The 26,098-nt window shown below is 33.9% G+C and overlaps 1 protein-coding gene across 1 annotated transcript; it reads right to left on the bottom strand.

Moving 5' to 3' along the window:
* Positions 1-10,072: 10,072 nt before the first annotated feature.
* LOC139870638 (cyclic dof factor 1-like) lies at positions 10,073-25,564 on the bottom strand. The gene is made up of 5 exons (XM_071858418.1): positions 25,469-25,564; positions 22,784-23,621; positions 20,478-20,542; positions 20,282-20,362; positions 10,073-10,234 (listed from the first exon to the last, which is right to left on the bottom strand). The coding sequence occupies exons 1-5, from the start codon at positions 25,562-25,564 to the stop codon at positions 10,073-10,075; spliced, it is 1,242 nt and encodes a 413-aa protein (XP_071714519.1).
* Positions 25,565-26,098: the final 534 nt, after the last annotated feature.

The following is a 26,098-nucleotide window of genomic DNA, read 5'->3' as shown; positions in this document are numbered from 1 at the left end:
TACGGGTACGTTTCTTATTGACAATAAATCTGCTTACGTTTTATTTGATTCGGGTGCGGATAGAAGCTATATGAGTAGAGATTTTTGTGCTAAATTAAGTTGTCCATTGACGCCTTTGGATAGTAAATTTTTACTAGAATTAGCAAATGGTAAATTAATTTCAGCAGATAATATATGTCGGAATCGAGAAATTAAACTGGTTAGCGAAACATTTAAGATTGACTTGATACCAGTAGAGTTAGGGAGTTTTGATGTGATAATCGGTATGGACTGGTTGAAAGAAGTGAAAGCAGAGATCGTTTGTTACAAAAATGCAATTCGCATTATACGAGAAAAAGGAAAACCCTTAATGGTGTACGGAGAAAAGGGCAACACGAAGCTACATCTTATTAGTAATTTGAAAGCACAAAAACTAATAAGAAAAGGTTGCTATGCTGTTCTAGCACACGTCGAGAAAGTACAAACTGAAGAAAAGAGCATCAATGATGTTCCCATTGCAAAAGAATTTCCCGATGTATTTCCAAAATAATTACCGGGATTACCCCCACATCGATCCGTTGAATTTCAAATAGATCTTGTACCAGGAGCTGCACCAATAGCTCGTGCTCCTTACAAACTCGCACCCAGCGAGATGAAAGAACTGCAAAGCCAATTACAAGAACTTTTAGAGCATGGTTTCATTCGACCAAGCACATCACCGTGGGGAGCTCCTGTTTTGTTTGTCCATAAGAAAGATGGTACATTCAGGTTGTGTATCGACTACCGAGAGTTGAACAAACTTACCATCAAGAACCGCTACCCACTACCGAGAATCGACGACTTATTTGATCAACTACAAGGCTCGTCTGTTTATTCAAAGATTGACTTACGTTCCGGGTATCATCAAATGCGGGTGAAAGAAGATGATATTCCAAAGACTGCTTTCAGAACACGTTACGGTCATTACGAGTTTATGGTCATGCCATTTGGTTTAACTAATGCACCAGCTGTGTTCATGGACCTTATGAACCGAGTGTGTGGACCATACCTTGACAATTTTGTCATTGTTTTCATTGATGACATACTTATTTACTCAAAGAATGACCAAGAACACGGTGAACATTTGAGAAAGGTGTTAGAAGTATTGAGGAAGGAAGAATTGTACGCTAAATTTTCAAAGTGTGCATTTTGGTTGGAAGAAGTTCAATTCCTCGATCACATAGTGAACAAAAAAGGTATTAAGGTGGATCCGGCAAAGATAGAAACTGTTGAAAAGTGGGAAACCCCGAAAACTCCGAAACACATACGCCAGTTTTTAGGACTAGCTGGTTACTAAGAAGGTTCATCCAAGACTTTTCCAGAATAGCAAAACCCTTGACTGCATTAACGCATAAAAGGAAGAAATTTGAATGGAAGGATGAACAAGAGAAAGCGTTTCAGTTATTGAAGAAAAAGCTAACTACGGCACCTATATTGTCATTGCCTGAAGGGAATGATGATTTTGTGATTTATTGTGACGCATCAAAGCAAGGTCTCGGTTGTGTATTAATGCAACGAACGAAGGTGATTGCTTATGCGTCTAGACAATTGAAGATTCACGAGCAAAATTATACGACGTATGATTTAGAATTAGGCGCGGTTGTTTTTGCATTAAAGACTTGGAGGCACTACTTATATGGGGTCAAAAGTATTATATATACCGACCACAAAAGTCTTCAACACATATTTAATCAGAAACAACTGAATATGAGGCAGCGTAGGTGGATTGAATTGTTGAATGATTACGACTTTGAGATTCGTTACCACCCGGGGAAGGCAAATGTGGTAGCCGATGCCTTGAGCAGGAAGGACAGAGAACCCATTCGAGTAAAATCTATGAATATAATGATTCATAATAACCTTACTACTCAAATAAAGGAGGCGCAACAAGGAGTTTTAAAAGAAGGAAATTTAAAGGATGAAATACCCAAAGGATCGGAGCAGCATCTTAATATTCGGGAAGACGGAACCCGGTATAGGGCTGAAAGGATTTGGGTACCAAAATTTGGAGATATGAGAGAAATGGTACTTAGAGAAGCTCATAAAACCAGATACTCAATACATCCTGGAACGGGGAAGATGTACAAGGATCTCAAGAAACATTTTTGGTGGCCGGGTATGAAAGCCGATGTTGCTAAATACGTAGGAGAATGTTTGACGTGTTCTAAGGTCAAAGCTGAGCATCAGAAACCATCAGGTCTACTTCAACAACCCGAAATCCCAGAATGGAAATGGGAAAACATTACCATGGATTTCATCACTAAATTGCCAAGGACTGTAAGTGGTTTTGATACTATTTGGGTAATAGTTGATTGTCTCACCAAATCAGCACACTTCCTGCCAATAAGAGAAGATGACAAGATGGAGAAGTTAGCACGATTGTATTTGAAGGAAGTCGTCTCCAGACATGGAATACCAATCTCTATTATCTCTGATAGGGATGGCAGATTTATTTCAAGATTCTGGCAGACATTACAGCAAGCATTAGGAACTCGTCTAGACATGAGTACTGCCTATCATCCACAAACTGATGGGCAGAGCAAAAGGACGATACAAACGCTTGAAGACATGCTACGAGCATGTGTTATTGATTTCAGAAACAGTTGGGATCGACATCTACCGTTAGCAGAATTTTCCTACAACAACAGCTACCATTCAAGCATTTAGATGGCGCCGTTTGAAGCACTTTATGGTAGAAAGTGTAGGTCTCTGATTTGTTGGAGTGAAGTGGGGGATAGACAGATTACGGGTCCGGAGATTATACAAGAAACTAACGAGAAGATCATCCAAATTCAACAACGGTTGAAAACCGCCCAAAGTCGACAAAAGAGCTACGCTGACATTAAAAGAAAAGATATAGAATTTGAAATTGGAGAGATGGTCATGCTTAAAGTTGCACCTTGGAAAGGCGTTGTTCGAGTTGGTAAACGAGGGAAATTAAATCCAAGGTATATTGGACCATTCAAGATTATTGATCGTGTCGGACCAGTAGCTTACCGACTTGAGTTACCTCAACAACTCGCGGCTGTACATAACACTTTCCACGTCCCGAATTTGAAGAAATGTTTTGCTAAAGAAGATCTCACTATTCCATTAGATGAAATCCAAATCAACGAAAAACTCCAATTCATCGAAGAACCCGTTGAAATAATGGATCGTGAGGTTAAAAGACTTAAGCAAAACAAGATACCAATTGTTAAGGTTCGATGGAATGCTCGTAGAGGACCCGAGTTCACCTGGGAGCGTGAAGATCAGATGAAGAAGAAATACCCGCATCTATTTCCAGAAGATTCGTCAACACCTTCAACAGCTTAAAATTTTGGGACGAAATTTATTTAACGGGTAGGTACTGTAGTGACCCGAACTTTTCCATGTTTATATATATTAATTGAGATTGATATTTACATGATTAAATTTTTCCAACATGTTAAGCAATCAAACTTGTTAAGGCTTGATTAATTGAAATATGTTTCATATAGACAATTGACCACCCAAGTTGACCGGCGATTCACGAACGTTAAAACTTGTAAAAACGACATGACGATATATATATGGATATACATATGGTTAACATGAGATTATGATAAGTAAGTATCTCCATAAGTATATTAACAATGAGTTATATACATATAAACAAGACTACTAACTTAAGGATTTCGAAACGAGACATATATGTAACGATTATCGTTGTAACAACATTTAAATGTATATATATCATATTAAGATATATTAATATATCATAATATCATGATAATATAATAATTTAACATCTCATTAGATATAATAAACAATGGGTTAACAACATTAATTGAGATCGTTAACTTAAAGGTTTCAAAACAACACTTACATGTAACGACTAACGATGACTTAACGACTCAGTTAAAATGTATATACATGTAGTGTATTTAGATGTATTAAAATACTTTTGGAAGACTTCAAGACCTATATCAAAACGCTCATACTTAACGAAAATGGTTACAGTTACTTTCCCATTCTTTTCTTTCATCAAGAATTCTAGTCGTATTCTTACCCGTATTATACACAGCTTCAAAACGTACTTACTATGGGTATATACCAATAGGAACTAGCATGGGATTCCACTCTTGATTATGTCATGTATGACTAATCAATTTTAACTTCTACCATGAGCTAGTCAACTAACTAGAACTCCTTTTAACCCCACTCACCACTCACCAATTACCACTCATTATTCACTCCATTTCACTTCCAATTCTCTTTCTAATTCTCTCTCAACACACACACATTCTATTATGAACGTATTTTTCCAGTAGTTAATCATCATCTTCATCAAAAATCACTTCAAGAATCAAGCTATAATCATCATAGGAAGAACACTTCAAGAACACTTCAAAAATCCCTTCAAGTTTACTAATTTACTTCCAAGCTTTCTAATCCATTCCAAGTAATCATCTAAGATCAAGAAACCTTTGTTATATACAGTAGGTTATCTTTCTTATTCAAGGTAATATTCATATTCAAACTTTGATTCAATTTCTATAACTATAAACTATCTTAATTCGAGTAAAAATCTTACTTGAACTTGTTTTTTGTGTCATGATCCTACTTCAAGAACTTTCAAGCCATCCAAGATCCTTTGAAGCTAGATCATTTCTTGTCACTTCCAGTAGGTTTACCTACTAAACTTGAGGTAGTAATGATGTTCATAACATCATTCGATTCATATATATAAAACTATCTTATTCGAAGGTTTAAACTCGTAATCACTAGAACATAGTTTAGTTAATTCTAAACTTGTTCGCAAACAAAAATTAATCCTTCTAAATTGACTTTTAAAATTAACTAAACACATGTTCTATATCTATATGATATGCTAACTTAATGATTTAAAACCTGAAAACACGAAAAACACCGTAAAACTGGATTTACGCCGTCGTAGTAACACCGCGGGCTGTTTTGGGTTAGTTAATTAAAAACTATGATAAACTTTGATTTAAAAGTTGTTATTCTGAGAAAATGATTTTATGTTTCATATAGACAATTGACCACCCAAGTTGACCGGCGATTCACGAACGTTAAAACTTGTAAAAATGACATGACGATATATATATGGATATACATATGGTTAACATGAGATTATGATAAGTAAGTATCTCCATAAGTATATTAACAATGAGTTATATACATATAAACAAGACTACTAACTTAAGGATTTCGAAACGAGACATATATGTAACGATTATCGTTGTAACGACATTTAAATGTATATATATCATATTAAGATATATTAATATATCATAATATCATGATAATATAATAATTTAACATCTCATTAGATATAATAAACAATGGGTTAACAACATTAATTGAGATCGTTAACTTAAAGGTTTCAAAACAACACTTACATGTAACGACTAACGATGACTTAACGACTCAGTTAAAATGTATATACATGTAGTGTATTTAGATGTATTAAAATACTTTTGGAAGACTTCAAGACCTATATCAAAACACTCATACTTAACGAAAATGGTTACAGTTACTTTCCCATTCTTTTCTTTCATCAAGAATTCTAGTCGTATTCTTACCCGTATTATACACAGCTTCAAAACGTACTTACTATGGGTATATACCAATAGGAACTAGCATGGGATTCCACTCTTGATTATGTCATGTATGACTAATCAATTTTAACTTCTACCATGAGCTAGTCAACTAACTAGAACTCCTTTTAACCCCACTCACCACTCACCAATTACCACTCATCATTCACTCCATTTCACTTCCAATTCTCTTTCTAATTCTCTCTCAACACACACACATTCTATTATGAACGTATTTTTCCAGTAGTTAATCATCATCTTCATCAAAAATCACTTCAAGAATCAAGCTATAATCATCATAGGAAGAACACTTCAAGAACACTTTAAAAATCCCTTCAAGTTTACTAATTTACTTCCAAGCTTTCTAATCCATTCCAAGTAATCATCTAAGATCAAGAAACCTTTGTTATATACAGTAGGTTATCTTTCTTATTCAAGGTAATATTCATATTCAAACTTTGATTCAATTTCTATAACTATAAACTATCTTAATTCGAGTAAAAATCTTACTTGAACTTGTTTTTGTGTCATGATCCTACTTCAAGAACTTTCAAGCCATCCAAGATCCTTTGAAGCTAGATCATTTCTTGTCACTTCCAGTAGGTTTACCTACTAAACTTGAGGTAGTAATGATGTTCATAACATCATTCGATTCATATATATAAAACTCTCTTATTCGAAGGTTTAAACTCGTAATCACTAGAACATAGTTTAGTTAATTCTAAACTTGTTCGCAAACAAAAGTTAATCCTTCTAAATTGACTTTTAAAATTAACTAAACACATGTTTTATATCTATATGATATGCTAACTTAATAATTTAAAACCTGAAAACACGAAAAACACCGTAAAACCGGATTTACGCCGTCGTAGTAACACCGCGGGCTGTTTTGGGTTAGTTAATTAAAAATTAAGATAAACTTTGATTTAAAAGTTGTTATTCTGAGAAAATGATTTTTATTATGAACATGAAACTATATCCAAAAATTATGGTTAAACTCAAAGTGGAAGTATGTTTTCTAAAATGGTCATCTAGACGTCGTTCTTTCGACTGAAATGACTACCTTTACAAAAACGACTTGTAACTTATTATTCCGACTATAAACCTATACTTTTTCTGTTTAGATTCATAAAATAGAGTTGAATATGAAACCATAGCAATTTGATTCACTCAAAACGGATTTAAAATGAAGAAGTTATGGGTAAAACAAGAGTGGATAATTTTTCTCATTTTAGCTACGTGAAAATTGGTAACAAATCTATTCCAACCATAACTTAATCAACTTGTATTGTATATTATATAATCTTGAGATACCATAGACACGTATACAATGTTTTGACCTATCATGTCGACACATCTATATATATTTCGGAACAACCATAGACACTCTATATGTGAATGTTGGAGTTAGCTATACAGGGTTGAGGTTGATTCCAAAATATATATAGTTTGAGTTGTGATCAATACTGAGATACGTATACACTGGGTCGTGGATTGATTCAAGATAATATTTATCGATTTATTTCTGTACATCTAACTGTGGACAACTAGTTGTAGGTTACTAACGAGGACAGCTGACTTAATAAACTTAAAACATCAAAATATATTAAAAGTGTTGTAAATATATTTTGAACATACTTTGATATATATGTATATATTGTTATAGGTTCGTGAATCAACCAGTGGCCAAGTCTTACTTCCCGACGAAGTAAAAATCTGTGAAAGTGAGTTATAGTCCCACTTTTAAAATCTAATATTTTTGGGATGAAAATACATGCAGGTTTTATAAATGATTTACAAAATAGACACAAGTACGTGAAACTACATTCTATGGTTGAATTATCAAAATCGAATATGCCCCTTTTTATTAAGTGTGGTAATCTAAGAATTAGGGAACAGACACCCTAATTGACGCGAATCCTAAAGATAGATCTATTGGGCCTAACAAACCCCATCCAAAGTACCGGATGCTTTAGTACTTCGAAATTTATATCATATTCGAAGGGTGTCCCGGAATGATGGGGATATTCTTATATATGCATCTTGTTAATGTCGGTTACCAGGTGTTCACCATATGAATGATTTTTATCTCTATGTATGGGATGTGTATTGAAATATGAAATCTTGTGGTCTATTATTATGATTTGATATATATAGGTTAAACCTATAACTCACCAACATTTTTGTTGACGTTTTAAGCATGTTTATTCTCAGGTGATTATTAAGAGCTTCCGCTATCGCATACTTAAATAAGGACGAGATTTGGAGTCCATGCTTGTGTGATATTGTGTAAAAACTGCATTCAAAAAACTTATTTTGTTGTAACATATTTGTATTGTAAACCATTATGTAATGGTCGTGTGTAAACAGGATATTTTAGATTATCATTATTTGATAATCTACGTAAAGCTTTTTAAACCGTTATTGATGAAATAAAGGTTATGGTTTGTTTTAAAATGAATGCAGTGTTTGAAAAATGTCTCATATAGAGGTCAAAACCTCGCAACGAAATCAATTAATATGGAACGTTTTTAATCAATAAGAATGGGACATTTCACTTAACCCGCCCGAATAACCTTCGCATAGACCTATCAACAATACTATCATCGAGCTGTTTGACTACGGTTTTTTCTTTAACAACTTCACCCCCACACTTAGGCTTTTTATCATTATTAGTTTCACCATTAGTAAGCACATTCACAAAATCAACGGGTGTGGTTGGTGGTTTAATGCTAAACGTTGTCTGAAAACTCAAAGTTTTACCTCTATCCCTTAAAATTAATTTACCAGTTCTCCAGTCAGTTAATGCACCTGCAGTTGCTAAACATGGTCAACCTAAAACAATGGGTACAACCTTATCCTCTGGCATATCAATAACCACAAAGTCAGATGGGAACTCTAATTGATTTATCTTAACTACCAAATTTTCAGCAATCCCTATGGGTTTACTAATCGACTGGTTAATTGGTCTAACTTCTGTATTAGTCGACTTAAGTTCACCTAAACCCAAACATGAATAAACATACAAAGGTATAAGATTGATACTCGCACCTGAATCAGTTAAACACCTAAAAAGTTTAGAGTCATCAATCCTACAGGGTACTATGAATGGCCTGGGATCACGTAACTTGGGAGGCATATCACTCTTCTTTAAATTTGCATGGCATTCCGCTTCAAGAAATGCGGAGAATGCTTGCTCATGTTCACCCTTCTTTGCCATTAAATCTTTCAAAAATTTCCCATAATTGGGCATACCTGCAAGAACATCAACCAAAGGTATATGCACACAAATATTATCATTATTATTAACCGGCTTACAAATAGTGTCCTTTGGCTGCTCGAATTGAATAGCTCTCGGATATGAAATTGGTGGCTTGTAAACTTTTAACTTAGGTGAAGGTGTCACCTTTTCATCTACTCCAACCTTCTCATCACTTAACTCGGGAGACTCGGTAGTCTCAACACTCTTCACTTCCGACTCTTGATTACCCGAACTCAAAGAACTCCCCGTCATCAAACTCATCAAGTAATTACCATACGCAGGAGTTATACCACTAATTCGAATCCAACCGTCTTCACCATTAAGAGTATAAGTCAGAAAAACCTCTTTGGAACCATAATCCTCAAAACTAAAAAATATTGACCTGCGAATAATTAGAAACCTGAGGATCTTTGTTCTTCACATCACTTCTATTAGCATTCTTTAAGATTGTTCGGGGCAGCCCACTAACGTTAGGATTCACTTGGGTAGTGGATGGGAGAGAACCCGGTGGTCTCTCCGTTAACACTGTGGTATCTGACCTACTTCCCGTTCCAAATTCTACATTGAAGCTTGTTGAAGCCTCATTTGTTGCTTTGTCAGATAGCTGTCTTATCTTAAAGCCGATATGCTTTCATCAGTCTTCATTATAAAACCCCGAAGCAAATCCTCCAACGATGGAACCTTATCCACATACGACTGATTCTGATTCCGATTAACGAACCCCGATGGTCCGTTCCTCTGATAACCCGAACTACCTCCTTGATACTGATTATTATATTGGTTACTCAAGTAGTTCATCTGCTCTTCCATTGTTGACTGATCACAAACCTTCGTGAGGTGTGGTCCTTGGCATAATTCACAACCAACCCTCATAGCATGCATCTCTTTAGTCATTTACTCTATTTGTCTCTTGAAGATTTCTAGTTGTGCCTTAACCGATGAGAGTTCATCACTAGTTTTAGTACTAGTGACATGAGATGATCTAGAAATATCCATCTCTTGGTGCCAATCATACGAATGTGTAGCGATTTGGGAGAGAACCACCTGCAGCATCTGGTGTCTTCTTCATGAGAGAACCACCTGCAGCAATATCAATCTCCTTCCTCGTAGGCACATTAAAACCCTTTTAGAAAATCTGGACCTTTTAGAAATTGTTCAACCCGTGTTGAGGACAATTTCTTAACATTTTACCGAATCTTGTCCAAGCATCTTAAAGTGTCTCGTTTGAACTCTGAACAAAATGATTTATATCACTCTGTAACTTTGCAGCCTTTGAAGCAGGAACAAATCGTTGTAAGAACCTATCTTCCATAATTTCCCAACTATCAATCTCACCCTCGGGCAGCGACTCTAACCAATCCTTGGCATCATCCTTCAAATACCATGGAAAAACTCACAAGTAAATAACAGTATCTGCAACTTCTCTAATTTTAAACAAGTTACAGATGCTCTTGAAAGCTCGAAGATGCTCGTTAGCATCTTCTTTTGGTGTACCCCTGAACTGGCATTGATGAGTAATCATGTTGAGAATCTGCCCCTTGACCTTGAAATCAACCGTAACTACTTGTTGTGTAATGGCACATTACCAGCCCTCGTGGCTTTCATCGTCGCCTCCATAGTTTAACCTTGAGCTGGTTCGCCCATCTTAACTTCTTCCTTGATATATACAAAATCTGGAATATAAAAAGGTAAAGCTATGAAACCTTCAGCCATTTTTTGCTCTTCTTTCGCTTTGCTGCGTGTATGATAAACTCTAGACGGTTCCAGAGTTATGAGTACCTAACCTGCGATCACAACACAATAAAACCCACGCGTAAATCCAAACAAAAATAACAGAAAAGTAACTTTTGCAAGAATTACTTCTCACAAAAGGATCAAATAACTAAAAGCTTGTAAAATCCTAAAACACACCGCTCCCCGGCAGCGGCGCCAAAAATTTTAATATACGTAAACACAACTAAATTAAATGCACTAGACTAAACGGGTTTTATCACATGAATCAGACAACTGTCTTGATCAATGTAGTAAACATTTAGAAAGAACGAGTTTTTCCACAGAGAGTGGTTGATTTACATTTTAAAAACTAATAAATATTCTAAGTAAAAACTTTTAAAAGGGGGAGTTTTATATAAAACTATTAAACTAAAATACGCGATTTAAGCAAATACAAAATCGATAGACAAAGGGGTATTCACTTAGATTCAATTCCCTAGAATCACGATTGCTTTTATTAAGATCAATTAGTTAGTAAGATAAGTTGGTGTTCCACACTTAGATACTAATTTAAATCATGAAAGTGTCAGTTTTTCACGCTGGTTTCCCTCACGCTTCTGAAGAACACATTCAATCAATTTATAACTACTCAAGATGGTGATAAGTTGAAGGGTGTAAGACCCAAATATGTATTGTACATAATGTATTTATGGTGTACGATGCGTGTATGAAGTGTACGCAGCATGTACGTGTTGCTTACTCGAACGTCGAAGGAAACTGGACGTTGTCTGTAGTGACAAGGTGTGTACGTATCTTTTTAACCCCAAATAAAGTTTGTGTTGATGTTTTAAAGCCTAACCATTGGAAATAAAATCTTATTACGTTTCCAACGATATTTGATTCATCGAAAACGGAGCTACGGTCAAAAAGTTATGGCCAAAACAAGTTATTGAAAACTGACCTGAAGGTTGGAGCGGCGCTCCGATCCCGTCTGATGCAATTTTCAGCTTTTTTAAAAGGTTTAAATGAGGTTTACTTTGGTCTTTTCACGAGGGGTCGGTTTGGGGTCATCAAAACTGATCCATTGATCATTTTAGATCACATTTCACTCATCAAACCCTCTCATCAAACCCTAGAGTGAGAAACCCATTTTAAGTGAGAGAAAGCTCCATTTGGAGAAGAAGAAGTTTGATTCGGGTCAAATCTCAAGTTTTAAAGTTGTTCATCTCGTCAACGGCATCATTTTGGCCGTATTGGTAAGTTCAAACTCCGAATTACATTTGTTAGATTTGATATTCAAGTTAGGGTTTGAGTTTGATTTGTAGTGAAACCCTCTTAGATGATGAAATGGGTTTATGGTGACTAGTTATTCTTGTCACTTGGCGGGTTTTGGGTTGATTGACGATTTGGCCTTGATTAGGCTTTAATCTTGAGTTTAATCACTAGGTTTAGTGATTGTGGAAGTGTTGGAACCACTTTAGGTGAATTTGGGTTGACTAATTTTGACTAGAGTCAAAATTAGGGTTTGGTAATGATTATGACACAATTGTCGATTTAATAAGGTTTATAAACTTGAAATGGATTAAGTTGAAGCATAGAACCGAGTTAAATATGTTTTGGTGTCAAAACTTGCCAATGGCGTGATATTGACTTCTTATGGGTCAAATTAGGGTTAAAATGTCATTTTGGGCAAGATAGGTGTTTAACACCTATGTTTGGGTTTGATTGGCATATTAAGACCATTCTCACTTGTGTTAGTGATTATTGGTTAGTTTGGGCGTGGTTTGTACTTGGAAGTGCATTTAGGTCGAAATTGCACTAGTTGTCAATTTTGGTTGATTTGTATATCCACCCTAATTGTGTTACTTGTTATGTGATAAATGGAATAGGTACATTCCATCGGCAATTGCGGATTATTCTGTGGCATTCCTCAAGGCGACAACGTGAGTGTTAATATCCTATGTGCATATGTATGTGTAGGATGGGTGCGGGTCGGGTGAAGTGGTTCTCGGTTATAGAGCTCACTTCACATATAGGTAGATTTGATGGACTTGTGTATAGGTCCAATTAGCACAGATGTGCTTTTTGGTTGACCACCTTTGGCGAGGTACACGTTTTGTGTGTACATTATCACACGTGATTGTGAATTGGATAACCCCAATGGCGAAGGGTTGATATTGAATTGTGATGTGTTTATTTTTATGAATGGATATGTGTTGTCCAAGTTAGTGATATATGTGTTGTACGCTAACGGTTTTACGAATGGATATGTGTTGTCCAAGTTAGTGATATATGTGTTGTACGCTAACGAATTTATGAATGGATATGTGTTGTCCAAGTTAGTGATATAGGCGTTGTACGCTAACGGTTTCATGAACGGATATGTGTTGTCCAAGGGTTAGTGATATATGTGTTGTACACTAACGATTGTTACGAACACCGATGGGAAATTCGAGTACCATTCCTTTGTGCGATTGGTTAATCTTGGGCGGTTTTACGCTCTGTTATATATATATTAATGTATTGTTGTGATGTAGCTAACCCTCCGGTTGTAGCTTATTGGCGTTGTTCACATCGTCGTTGGTGACTTACTTTATGCTTGTTGTTACTAGCTTGTTGCTTAGTGATTACACGGTATGCTTAGCTTAGCTTGCCTTTATGCTTGGAGGCTCCGGTATGCGGTATTTGATTATTTGTGTGGCGTATCCATTTTATGCATATATATGTATGTAGTATATTCTCACTCACTAAGCGTTAGCTTACCCTCTCGTTGTTTACATTTTTATAGATTTGCTTGGATGCGGTGGCTCGGGTAAGCGTGGGAACTAGTGGACTCGCGTAGTTGCTTTAGAAGGCTTGCTTTTGGATTTGATTAGGATTGGGTAGCGTATCCCCAATCGCCATGCTCGGCTTTATTTTGTATTAAAAATCATGTGGTTAAAAACTTGAATTTTGTACGAAAGTCGTAAAACGGCCGATGTGGGCCCGGTCTCGTAAAACTCGTTTTATTATTGGAACATGTTAGTTTTAACTAATATAAAATGTTGTGAAAAGCGTTTGGTCTAAAAGTGTCGGGAAGCAAGAGATCTTTTTCGCAAAAAAGGAAAAGTTGGAGAGGCCATTTTGGCGCGCCGCACAGGTCAGTGGCGCGCCGCGCCACTATGCTGTACAAAAATATTTTTTTTTATTTGCATATTTCGATTGCATATGGGTTGGGTTGTTACAAAGGGTAAATCTAAAATGTCCCGTTCTTATTGATTAAAAACGTTCCATATTAATTGATTTCGTTGCGAGGTTTTGACCTCTATATGAGACGTTTTTCAAAGACTGCATTCATTTTTAAAACAAACCATAACCTTTATTTCATAAATAAAGGTTTAAAAAGCTTTACGTAGATTATCAAATAATAATAATCTAAAATATCATGTTTACACACGACCATTACATAATGGTTTACAATACAAATATGTTACATCGGAATCAGTTTCTTGAATGCAGTTTTTACACAATATCATACAAACATGGACTCCAAATCTTGTCCTTATTTTAGTATGCAACAGCGGAAGCTCTTAGTATTCACCTGAGAATAAACATGCTTTAAACGTCAACAAAAATGTTGGTGAGTTATAGGTTTAACCTATATATATCAAATCGTAACAATAGACCACAAGATTTCATATTTTAATACACATCCCATACATAGAGATAAAAATCATTCATATGGTGAACACCTGGTAACCGACATTAACAAGATGCATATATAAGAATATCCCCATCATTTCGGGACACCCTTCGGATATGATATAAATTTCGAAGTACTAAAGCATCCGGTACTTTGGATGGGGTTTGTTAAGCCCAATAGATCTATCTTTAGGATTCGCGTCAATTAGGGTGTCTGTTCCCTAATTCTTAGATTACCAGACTTAATAAAAGGGGGCATATTCGATTTCTATAATTCAACCATAGAATGTAGTTTCACGTACTTGTGTCTATTTTGTAAATCATTTATAAAACCTGCATGTATTCTCATCCCAAAAATATTAGATTTTAAAAGTGGGACTATAACTCACTTTCACAGATTTTTACTTCGTCGGGAAGTAAGACTTGACCACTGGTTGATTCACAAACCTATAACAATATATACATATATATCAAAGTATGTTCAAAATATATTTACAAAACTTTTAATACATTTTGATGTTTTAAGTTTATTAAGTCAGCTGTCCTCGTTAGTAACCTACAACTAGTTGTCCACAGTTTGATGTACAGAAATAAATCGATAAATATTATCTTGAATCAATCCACGACCCAGTGTATACGTATCTCAGTATTGATCACAACTCAAACTATATATATATTTTGGAATCAACCTCAACCCTGTATAGCTAACTCCAACATTCACATATAGAGTGTCTATGGTTGTTCCGCAATATATATATATAGATGGGTCGACATGATATGTCAAAACATTGTATACGTGTCTATGGTATCTCAAGATTACATAATATACAATATAAGTTGATTAGGTTATGGTTGGAATAGATTTATTACTAACTTTCACGTAGGTAAAATGAGTAGTTTTTATCAATCTTGTTTTACTCGCCATTTCTTCGTTTCTAATCCGTTTTGAGTGATTCCAGTGGCCACGATTTTGTATTGAACTTAACTTTATGAATCTAAACAGAAAAATTATAAGTTTATAGTCGGAAATACAAGTAACAAGTCATTTTTGAAAGAGGTAGTCATTTCAGTCGAAAGAACAACATCTTGATGACCATTTTGAAAAACATACTTTCACTTTGAGTTTAACCATGATTTTTGGATATAGTTTCATGTTCATAAGAAAAATCATTTTCCCAGAAGTATAGCTTTTAAATCAAAGTTCTTCTTTAGCTTTTAATTATCCCAACCAAAACAGCCCCCGGTTTTACTACGACGGCGTATATCCAGTTTTATGGTGTTTATCGTGTTTCTGGGTTTTAAATCATTAAGTTAGCATATCATATAGATATATAACATGTGTTTAGTTTATTTTAAAAGTCTAGTTAGAAGGATTAACTTTATTTGCGAACAAGTTTAGAATTAACTAAACTATGTTCTAGTGATTACAAGTTTATAACGTTGAGTAAGACAGTTTTTTTATGTATGAATCGAATGATGTTATGAACATAATTACTACCTCAAGTTCCTTGGATAAACCTACTGGAAATGAGAAAAATGGATCTAGCTTCAAAGGATCCTTGGATGGCTTGAAAGTTCTTGAAGCAGAATCATGACACGAAAACAATTTCAAGTAAGATTTTCACTCGAAATAAGATTGTTATAGTTATAGAATTTGAATTAAAGTTTGAATATGATTATTACCTTGTATTAGAAAGATAACCTACTGTAATTAACAAAGGTTTCTTGATCTTGGATGATTACTTGGAATGGATTTAGAAAACTTGGAAGTAAACTTGCAATCTTGGAAGTATTCTTGATTTTATGAAACTAGAACTTTTGGAATTTATGAAGAACACTTAGAACTTGAAGATAGAACTTGAGAGAGATCAATTAGATGAAGAAAATTGAAGAATGAAAGTGTTTGTAGGTGTTTTTGGTCGTTGGTGTATGGATTAGATATAAAGGATATGTAATTTTGTTTTCATGTAAATAAGTCATGAATGATTACTCATATTTTTGTAATTTTATGAGATATTTCATGCTAGTTGCCAAATGATGGTTCTCACATGTGTTAGGTGACTCACATGGGCTGCTAGGAGCTGATCATTGGAGTGTATATACCAATAGTACATACATCTAAAAGCTGTGTATTGTACGAGTACAAATACGGGTACATACGAGTAGAATTATTGATGAAACTGAACGAGGATGTAATTGTAAGCATTTTTGTTAAGTAGAAGTATTTTGATAAGTGTCTTGAAGTCTTTCAAAAGTGTATGAATACATATTAAAACACTACATGTATATACATTTTAACTGAGTCGTTAAGTCATCGTTAGTCGTTACATGTAAGTGTTGTTTTGAAACCTTTAGGTTAACGATCTTGTTAAGTGTTGTTAACCCAATGTTTATAATATCAAATGAGATTTTAAATTATTATATTATCATGATATTATGATGTATGAATATCTCTTAATAGGATATATATATACATTAAATGTCGTTACAACGATAATCGTTACATATATGTCTCGTTTCAAAATCATTAAGTTAGTAGTCTTGTTTTTACATATGTAGTTCATTGTTAATATACTTAATGATATGTATACTTATCATAATATCATGTTAACTATATATATATATCCATATATATGTCATCATATAGTTTTTACAAGTTTTAACGTTCGTGAATCACCGGTCAACTTGGGTGGTCAATTGTCTATATGAAACCTATTTCAATTAATCAAGTCTTAATAAGTTTGATTGCTTAACATGTTGGAAACACTTAATCATGTAAATAACAATTTCATTTAATATATATATAAATATGGAAAAGTTCGGGTCACTACAAAATCGATGTCCCTTCATAGGCTTCACAATTACCTACTCAATTGATGGGTTAATTACTAAGTCTAATTACACTGGTGTCTCGCATGCAATTCAACAGATCTAACTTATCTTTCAATAACCTAGATGATCGAGTTTATCAATTTAATAGTTGTCGTTACTTCAATTAATAGACTCATAATTAAGGGATCAATCAATTGGAGTAATTAAGCATCATGGATCAAAAGCAATTATTAATACATACAAAAGCTTAAGCAATCCTTCACCTAAGTTCAATCATCTAAGTGAATACATGAATAAATTAGCTAGACATGGCAATAGAAGAAATCACACACAAAGATAAATAATTAAAAACCATAGTATTAATCAAAAGAGTAAACATAAGAGTTACCAATGATCCATGATAGGCAAAATTGAATCCAAGTGTTAAAACTCCAAGAACAACCATGACCCTTAAAAATTCGTAGCAAAACCCTAGAAAACACAATGTAAAAGCTCCTCGAAAGTTAGGGTATAAATAAGGTATTTATAGGGAAATTTTCGGGGCTGAAAACTGACCTAAACCTCGCGCTCGCGTCGCTAAACCTCGCGGTCGCGAAGTCGTACTTTTCGAATATCTGACTTTCTGACGAAATCTCGCGGCTGCAATGTTAATATCACTGTCGCAATGTTCCAATTTCAGCATTTTTCATGTTTTGTCTTTTTCTTCCGTCTTTTGCTTTCGTCTCAATTCTTTTTGCATTAAAACTTTGACGAAACTTCCAAAACACTTCTTTGAACATTCTCTCCATTATTAAAACATTTATAAAGACAAATTTTCAAAAAAGCGTTAACAATAATCGAACCAAGAACCGATAACGCGCATAAAAATGTCTATAAATTAGGCGTTATCAAACTCCAAAAATTAAAAATTCATATATCTATACACGTGCATCAATACTTGGGCCTGTTCACACTTACACGTGCATCTTACTTGGTATCGCAAACTGCCCAATATTGTAAGATGTTGAAGGCATGTATTAGCATGCACGCACGCACACACATTGTTCATACACTTAGGAGTAACAAAGATATCGACCCGATTGACCGACTTAGAGTAATGATCACCTCCAACAAGAACATCAATAATATAAATTACAAGTAATTACCTATAGTACCCCAAATTAGATCCAGATACTCAAGTACCTCAAGAGTAGCTTCCTCTAGAGTTGATACGGTTGATGTGGTACGTGACTACTTAACCTGCTTCACTGTACTTGATGCGTAATTAACGTGCAAGTGCTTTAAAAAACACTAAATGGAGGAGGGCTTCTTAATTGAAGTGCTTCCCATGAATACTCATAGAACAAAGCTTTGATTGAAAATAACGGTCCATGTAAGCGGCCAATTTTTGGTTCAGCTCAACAGCATCATCCACGGTCGAGAATGGTAGAGCATACTTAATAAAAGTAAGTAATGAACAGAACTTAATCATCAAAGATTCGATTCAAGATAAATCTTACAGTAGGGCTGGAAACGGATTGGCACTGAATCAATCATGTATGTTCAAGAAATTTTTCAATGTAATGACGGATGGGTTTATGATTCGAGAACAATTAGGGCTGGAAACAACCATAATCTTTAAAGCAAGGCCACAATTGGTGCCGATATGAGAAACTATAACCAATAATTTGAAGGGTATTGTTCCAGATGTGATTATCATTGATTATTACAGTTAATTCAGTGACGGTGATGAAGTAAAGGAGGAAATTTTGAAGTTTTGATGTGGTGGTCGATTTGGAGTGGAGGTGCGTCCCCACCCATCATAGCCCCGGCGATGTCGTCCCCCATTCCCCTCCCCCGTCGCCGTAACGCGTTCCACCTTGGTCAGTCACCACCCGGACGCATGTTTGCAATGTATATAAAAAGAAATTAAAAAAATCCAACGGTTACATTTCTTATAGTTTGTTTTTTATTTATTTTCAAAAACATTAAAATTCTTTATATAAACAACTCATTCAAACACATACACAAACAATTCTCATTCAAACACAACTACTTTCATCAAAAGTTTTTGATTTCACGATGTCGAACAACCTGTATTATCTCAATTCACAATGGAGTTTACTCTCATCATACTCACCCGGATCGACTCAAGCAATTTTTCAATGTAATGACGGACCGATATCTGATTCGAGAACAATTAGGGCTGGAAACAACCATAATCTTTAAAATCGACACCACAATTGGTGTCGATATGAGAAGCTATAACCAATACTTTGAAGGGTATTGTTCCACAAGTGATGAGGAAATTTTTGATGTGCTGGTCGATTGTTTTTAAAATTGACGAAACTCTGTTTGAATCACCACACATATGCATTTATTTAGAACCAAGGGTATTTTGGGTAGTTTAAGATATTTTTATTTATTTATTGATGAATGATGATGAATTTGAATCATTTGAATCTTTGTTTCGTGTTGTTTGTATCCGTTTTGTAGGTTCTTTCATTTTTCGATTAAGGTTCCTAGTTCTTAATAATAATCGTTTTTTGCCACACACAAAAAAAAAAAATGTAAATTTTTTAATCTAAGAGTTATAAAGGTAGTTTTGAAAACATTTACTTGCTAATAATACTTTTTTAATGTATAGGAGGATTTTTTTTCCTTATTATAGATAAATATAGTTATAGATAAATATAAATATAAATAAAAAACATAGATGTGTCACTTATAAATACGTTTAACTGTAGCGGTCTAAATAAAAAGAAATGTAGTAGTGAGCGTACTCTTAGCAAATTGGCGATTTTATATTCATTTGTGACTATATTACAAGGATAGTTCTTGATGATTGCTCAAAAACACACGGATAATCCAAACATGATTTTTTTTACAATTTTAGTCTGGAAGTGTGGATTTTCGTTCATGGATAGTACAGTCATCTGACATCCGTTATTTTTGTCTGTTAAGTGGCCTCACATACCAGGCACATGAGGGTAATTAAGTCAATAACTCATGAAATTCACATTCACCAAGAAACCCAACTTTCATCTTCATCTTCACCCATATTTACTCGTTCCCACATACAAGATTGCTTCATTTGATAATATCCACTAAAAATAGTAACAAGCTTCAATTTCAAACCTCAAACTTAACAAAATTTCTTACAAGATTGATTCATCACTTCGCAAGTTTCTGACGTCCACCGCCATCCCATTACCGATAGATCACCGATATTGAGTCCACGAAGTGCTGCGGTTAATTCCATAGTTTTGGAGTGCTTGTTATCATGAAACACTTTCTGCAAAAAACCCCATGTGTTATAAGCGGTGGTGGGTTTCGAATTGTAAGACGTTCGAGCAAAGATTTGGAGATCGTAAGGAAAATCCAAGTGAAACAACATCATCCGCTTTTACCCAATTGAGATTCAATTTTTCTTCATTTTTTGGTTGCTGGAGGATGAAGTTTAACACGTCGAAACCTGCACAGTGGGTCGAAAATAACTTTTCCCAGTGTGTATAATTTAACTTGTCGAGGTCGAGTTTAACAGAGATTAGATGATGAACATAAGTAACTGTGTATATATTATCGTATTGATTTGGTGCCATGAATGGAGAAGGAAAATAGAAGAAGAAGAGAAAGCATGATTAGCCGTAAAAAATAGGGTAAGAGTGAGCGTATGTGAGGCTCGGATACCATGATAGAAAGTGATAAGTATTATTATTTGATAATCAAAAAGCGTACAAGATACCATGACATATATAAAGCCTATCCCTAACAATGAAATATGGGCTAGACCCAACAATAAAGATAGAGGGCTAAATACTAGTCTAACAAAAAAACTCTCGAAATGTATATTAGATACATATGAAAAGTGTACTTATTATCATCCACATTATTATATATACAACAACTATTACGTACTAACACTATATTAGTTTGTAATATATATGTATGATATGAATGAGCGGGAAAGAGTCCACACGTTGCAGTATAAAATGTTTCGCTTCATACCTTTATAATTATAGATCGAACATCGGTCATTAGATCCAAATATTATATGAACGTTTTCTTAAATTTATTTAATAAAAAAATATTATATGTGTGTGTGTGTGTGTGGAATGATTTAACTTTTACATATATAATCGATTATTTCTTGAATAGTCAATTATATTGAAAACAAATCTAATATTGTTTGTTATAAATAGTGTAATGTATAATTTTTATAATTGTTAATTTTAAAAATGTGTAAATAAAAATAAACATATACTAGTGTACTCATTTCTTTTTGTATTTATTTATTGTCCGATATGCATATTTAGAATAAGGAATTAATATTTTCTAATCACTTGGCCTAACAAATAAGCTAGTATGAAAAGAAAGATTAACAAACAATTAATGAGGAATAACAAAACAAAAACAAAAAAAGAGAGAAAAAGTTTAGCTGGGATTCAAACCGAAGCATACACGAAAACAAAGAGCGTTATACCATTCAGTTACCATCACTTATGTTATTTATATACCGCATTTAATGATTAACTTCTAAACAACTTCGGTAAAAAAAAAATAAAGTAGTGGATGTTGTCATGCTAGTGTCAACATAACATCATGACGTCAATAGGTTAGTTGTCACTTTTATGTATTTTAGTATAGTATAAGGATCAATATGTAAATGTATGTACATACATGTATTTTTTTATGTATTTAAGTATGTATTGTAGAAACATGTTATGCCAAAAAAAAAAAAAAAAAAAAAAAAAAAAAATGTTATTCCCTGTTGCAAGTCAGAACTCTTCTAAGGTGATTATCGCTAAGTTATGGTATGCGGCTACGGTGTATTGCATATGGCGTGAAAGGAACTCCCGGATCTTTAATGGTACTCATAGGACGGTGGATCAATTGTTCGAAATGATTCGCTCAAATTATCGATTAAAGTTGATGTCGATTCACTTTAAGGCGTCCTCTCATGTGAGTCGTATGAAGTCCGATTGGCACTTATAATGGGTGTTGGTTTGGGTTTTTGTGTTTGTTCTAGCTTTCTTGTATTTAGCTTGCTAGTTGGTTGTTTATGTTGGGCTGCTAGGTTCGCTAGTAGCAGGTGCTCCTTATTTGTATCACTCTTTTATTATTTTTAATAATATTTGCCGGGTAATCTTTACTCAAAATAAAGTATGTATTGTAGTAATTTCATATACATTATTTTAGTAATCATACCATCCACATTAATATTCATATTCAATATTTATCGATTTAAATCGTTTATATCAATCATTAAGCTAGTGAATTAACTGTATATTCATTAAATGGGTGAACATAGTATAATAATTGTAAATCTATTTATAACGAATTAATAAAGTATTATAGATTCTTGACGTACATTCCCTTAGTCATGATAATCGTCGTCAACTTGCACTTTGTGACATTAAAGAATCTTTATTCTATTTCATTCCATTTTGTTAAACATATTTATTTGTTTATCATATGCAATAAATCTTGCCTACTATACAACCCTATAGTCATCATATTCTAATCGCATCCACCTTTTATATCCTCTAACCTTGTTAAGAACTCCTCTTGAATTTCTGTTGTAAACATGAAGTTTCGCGAAAGTTTATCCATCTTGATAATGCCGCAGGGTTAGCTTGCAAATTGACCAAAGAACTAGCACCAACAACTTCATTTTTCTCATCAAATTTTAGTTAAAAAGCCTTATAAAGATTACCTCCATTGTTTGACCATAACGATCTTTTTGCAGCCTCATTTGCATCATCGATTCGCAAAGTCTTGGGGATCATAACTCTACTCTCTAAATCATCATTTCTAGAATGCTTTCCTATCGGAGAACTAGGTGCGATTTGGTCATTAGGTGGGGTTACAATTGGCATAATCCATGGGGTTGGTTGCACTTGTACGGCACCACCCCAATAAGGCGGCGTTGGATAAAATGAAACCGGCCTATATTGAGCTGAATTCAATGGACAGGGCCATGGAGGAGTAGGATAACATGGTACTTGAAGAGGGTACTTTTGTAAATTCACCAAACTATTCTTCCCTCCTTTTTCTATCAAATTTGAAGCAACATCGAACTTCTCATCAACGAGTTTTTGTGATTTATCACGAAAGTTAAGAATTCTCCCATTTCGTTTCAAAAAGGAGTCTGAAAGAATGATGTTTCGATAGTAAGAAGCTGACAATGACCTTTTGTTCTTTCTTCTACCCGAACCAACAGGCGTGTTTCGCATGGTCCCACCTGCAGTCCAATATCTTTGACAATTTTTGCAATAATGGCGAGGCTGGTTTATGTTGTAATTATTGTAGTAGCAGAATTTGGTATCCATGCTATTGCACCGAGGACATGGTATAATCTTGTCGGGTTGTAGTGGTTTTTCGTTTGAGTTCGGGTTTGAAATTGTGGTATCCTTTTTGGTGTTGTTCTTGGATGAAGTTTCTGTTTCGGTTGTTGGTGTTTTTGGATCATCATTTTTGGTTCCGGATGATCTAGAATTATTTGAGCTTGTGTCTTCTGTTTGCTTTGTAGTATGATGTTTCTCCAATGTGTTCTGATATTAAAAAATAAAATAAAAGATCCAATAGTTAATATAAGATGAACAATTTATTCAATTAATATTGCTAATTACTAATTCCATATGGAAATATGGAAATGGTATAATACTTTTGTTTGCATAAGTTAGAGGGTATCTAAAGTAGCAAATTCATTAATTAATCAAACAGTTTGCAACCATATTATTATCATAGGCGAATCTAGCTTGAACTAAGGTGGGTCTATGGACCCATCTTTGATTAGAAACTAGTACGTATTATTCTAAGACCCTGATTAGTGTGTTGAATTTAATAGATGTTTCACGAAGAGAGAGGATGTCATGGAAAATGGTTTGAGTAGCATAATTCACGTGATAATAATGAGAAAAGGTTGTGGGGTAGGCCTCACCTAATTACTCCGTATTTAAAAACATATGAACGCCTCATTTTTCATAGAATGAAAAGTTGACATATTGCTCACTTTTTTGCCCACTGGGGGCCTAACGGAAAAAAACGATAATTTATAAATTGGAAGCACTTTCAACAAAACGATAACTTTTTTTTTTTTTCCCACTAGAGGCGCTAATGAGAGCCACCAACAGAACGACCCATAAGAAGCGTTGTGTTTCGTCAGTTAGCTCGAATATGCACCCGTCGAGGGGCGCGTAACAAAAAGTCTTAAGAATTGGATGGACTAATAGGCTTTTATGTATAATTGAGTACTTAAGATTTGTAAGTTGAAAAATTAATAAAAGACTATCTGACTAATTACTATAACATCCACCAATGCGACCGGACCGTCATTTAACCCATATCATTCGATTATTTCATCCTTCTAGAGAAATTTGGCTCATGTAGTCATGTTACATTTTACCCTAAATTAACTTATATAATCCATAGACTTAACTAGTTTGTTCGTCATTAAAGGCCAACAAATTCTGTTATTCATACTCAAACAGTGGAAATTACATTAAAATGATTAGACAAGATTATTCAGATAAGTTTACAAGATGTTAGTTTTGAGGTTTGTACATCCACTAATCATCTTAAAACAAATGTAAGAATGTACCAAAATACAAACTAATAATATACAAGTAGTTATCAAATACGTTCTAATTAAATTTAGCATTAATAATTAATATTAATAAAGTACAATAAATCAATAACACAAATAAGTGTTCCCCCAAAAAAATCAATAAAACTCCTCCAAGTATTTATTTTAAATCCTTTGAAAAAACTTTTGCATGAAAATGTTTATATTACCCCAAGAATTTTCAAAGATATAAAACTTAGAAACCGGAATATAGATTGTTTGCATGTAATTAACACAGTGCCTAGAAAGTTAACAATTATTAAAAATTACTATAATACAATATCCACCTAAATATACTAAAATATCCTTAATGATAACTTGCACAAAGTTTTTACTATTAAGATCAAACAAGGGATATTTATGGAACAAAGACATCAAATAATGATGAAAGAATAATTTTTGATGATGGAAATATCAACTCCTATATTGTATTTGACTACAATACTCAATATATTTATTCAGCAATGTATGTCATCCAAAACCTATAACACATCACAACCCAGCCATAAAACAACTAAACATTACAAGTAAATAGTAGAGTTTTTTTTTTTAATGACAATCCTTAAAACTAATGTTAAAATGCGAAAATATTGTATACATAGTTGTTATATGATAACTTTAAAGTAACAATTATCAGAATGAACATTACATGTATGTACTTTAACGATAGCCATTAAGGTAAATTAATGGTTATCATTTGAATAATCCAATAAAAAGTCTAAAACAAAGTTGAACACAAAAGCATTTAATGAGAAACTTGTATTATAATTATACCTTAATATCTCCGGAACAATACTTATGTTGATCAGGATGTAGCAGCTGAATGGTCTTGCCAAAAAGCTTGATCGCCGGATCTTTAATTTCTGGCATTTAGTTTGCTGTAGATTGTAGTTGTAACGTAAATAATATTTGAGTTGAAATGTTAGGTAGTAGTTTGTGGGTTAAAAAGGTGAGGTAAAGGTATGACACGTAAGCATAGGAAATACTTGTTAGCCACAAGTTGTTTGTGGCTTCAGTCAGATTTTGTTTGGAGCAAAGTAGGATACACCCAACTTTAATATTAGTTGTCATAATATTATTGGTTACTAACTTACTAAGTCGACAAATATATGTTTAGACTTTTGTTTCCAAGTCAAACTTATAAGTTCAAATCATTTATAGCCTTGGAATAATTTTTGAGTAAAAAAAAAAAATAAAAAATAAAAAATTTTGAGTACAACGTTATCCTGTTTTACAACTTGATATAAAATATTCTGGACCTAGGTCCATTTTGACAACTTGTGATGTTGTTGTCGTGATTTATGTCAACAAATAAAACATACTATAACACGAAGGAACCCAATTACAATATTAAGCACAAATTATACCCCGTAACATTGATAACATCAGAATTAACACTAAAGA

Source organism: Rutidosis leptorrhynchoides, chromosome 10 (genome assembly GCF_046630445.1).
Source record: "Rutidosis leptorrhynchoides isolate AG116_Rl617_1_P2 chromosome 10, CSIRO_AGI_Rlap_v1, whole genome shotgun sequence".
Taxonomy (NCBI): Eukaryota; Viridiplantae; Streptophyta; class Magnoliopsida; order Asterales; family Asteraceae; genus Rutidosis; species Rutidosis leptorrhynchoides.
This window is presented reverse-complemented; position numbering and strand designations above follow the sequence as displayed.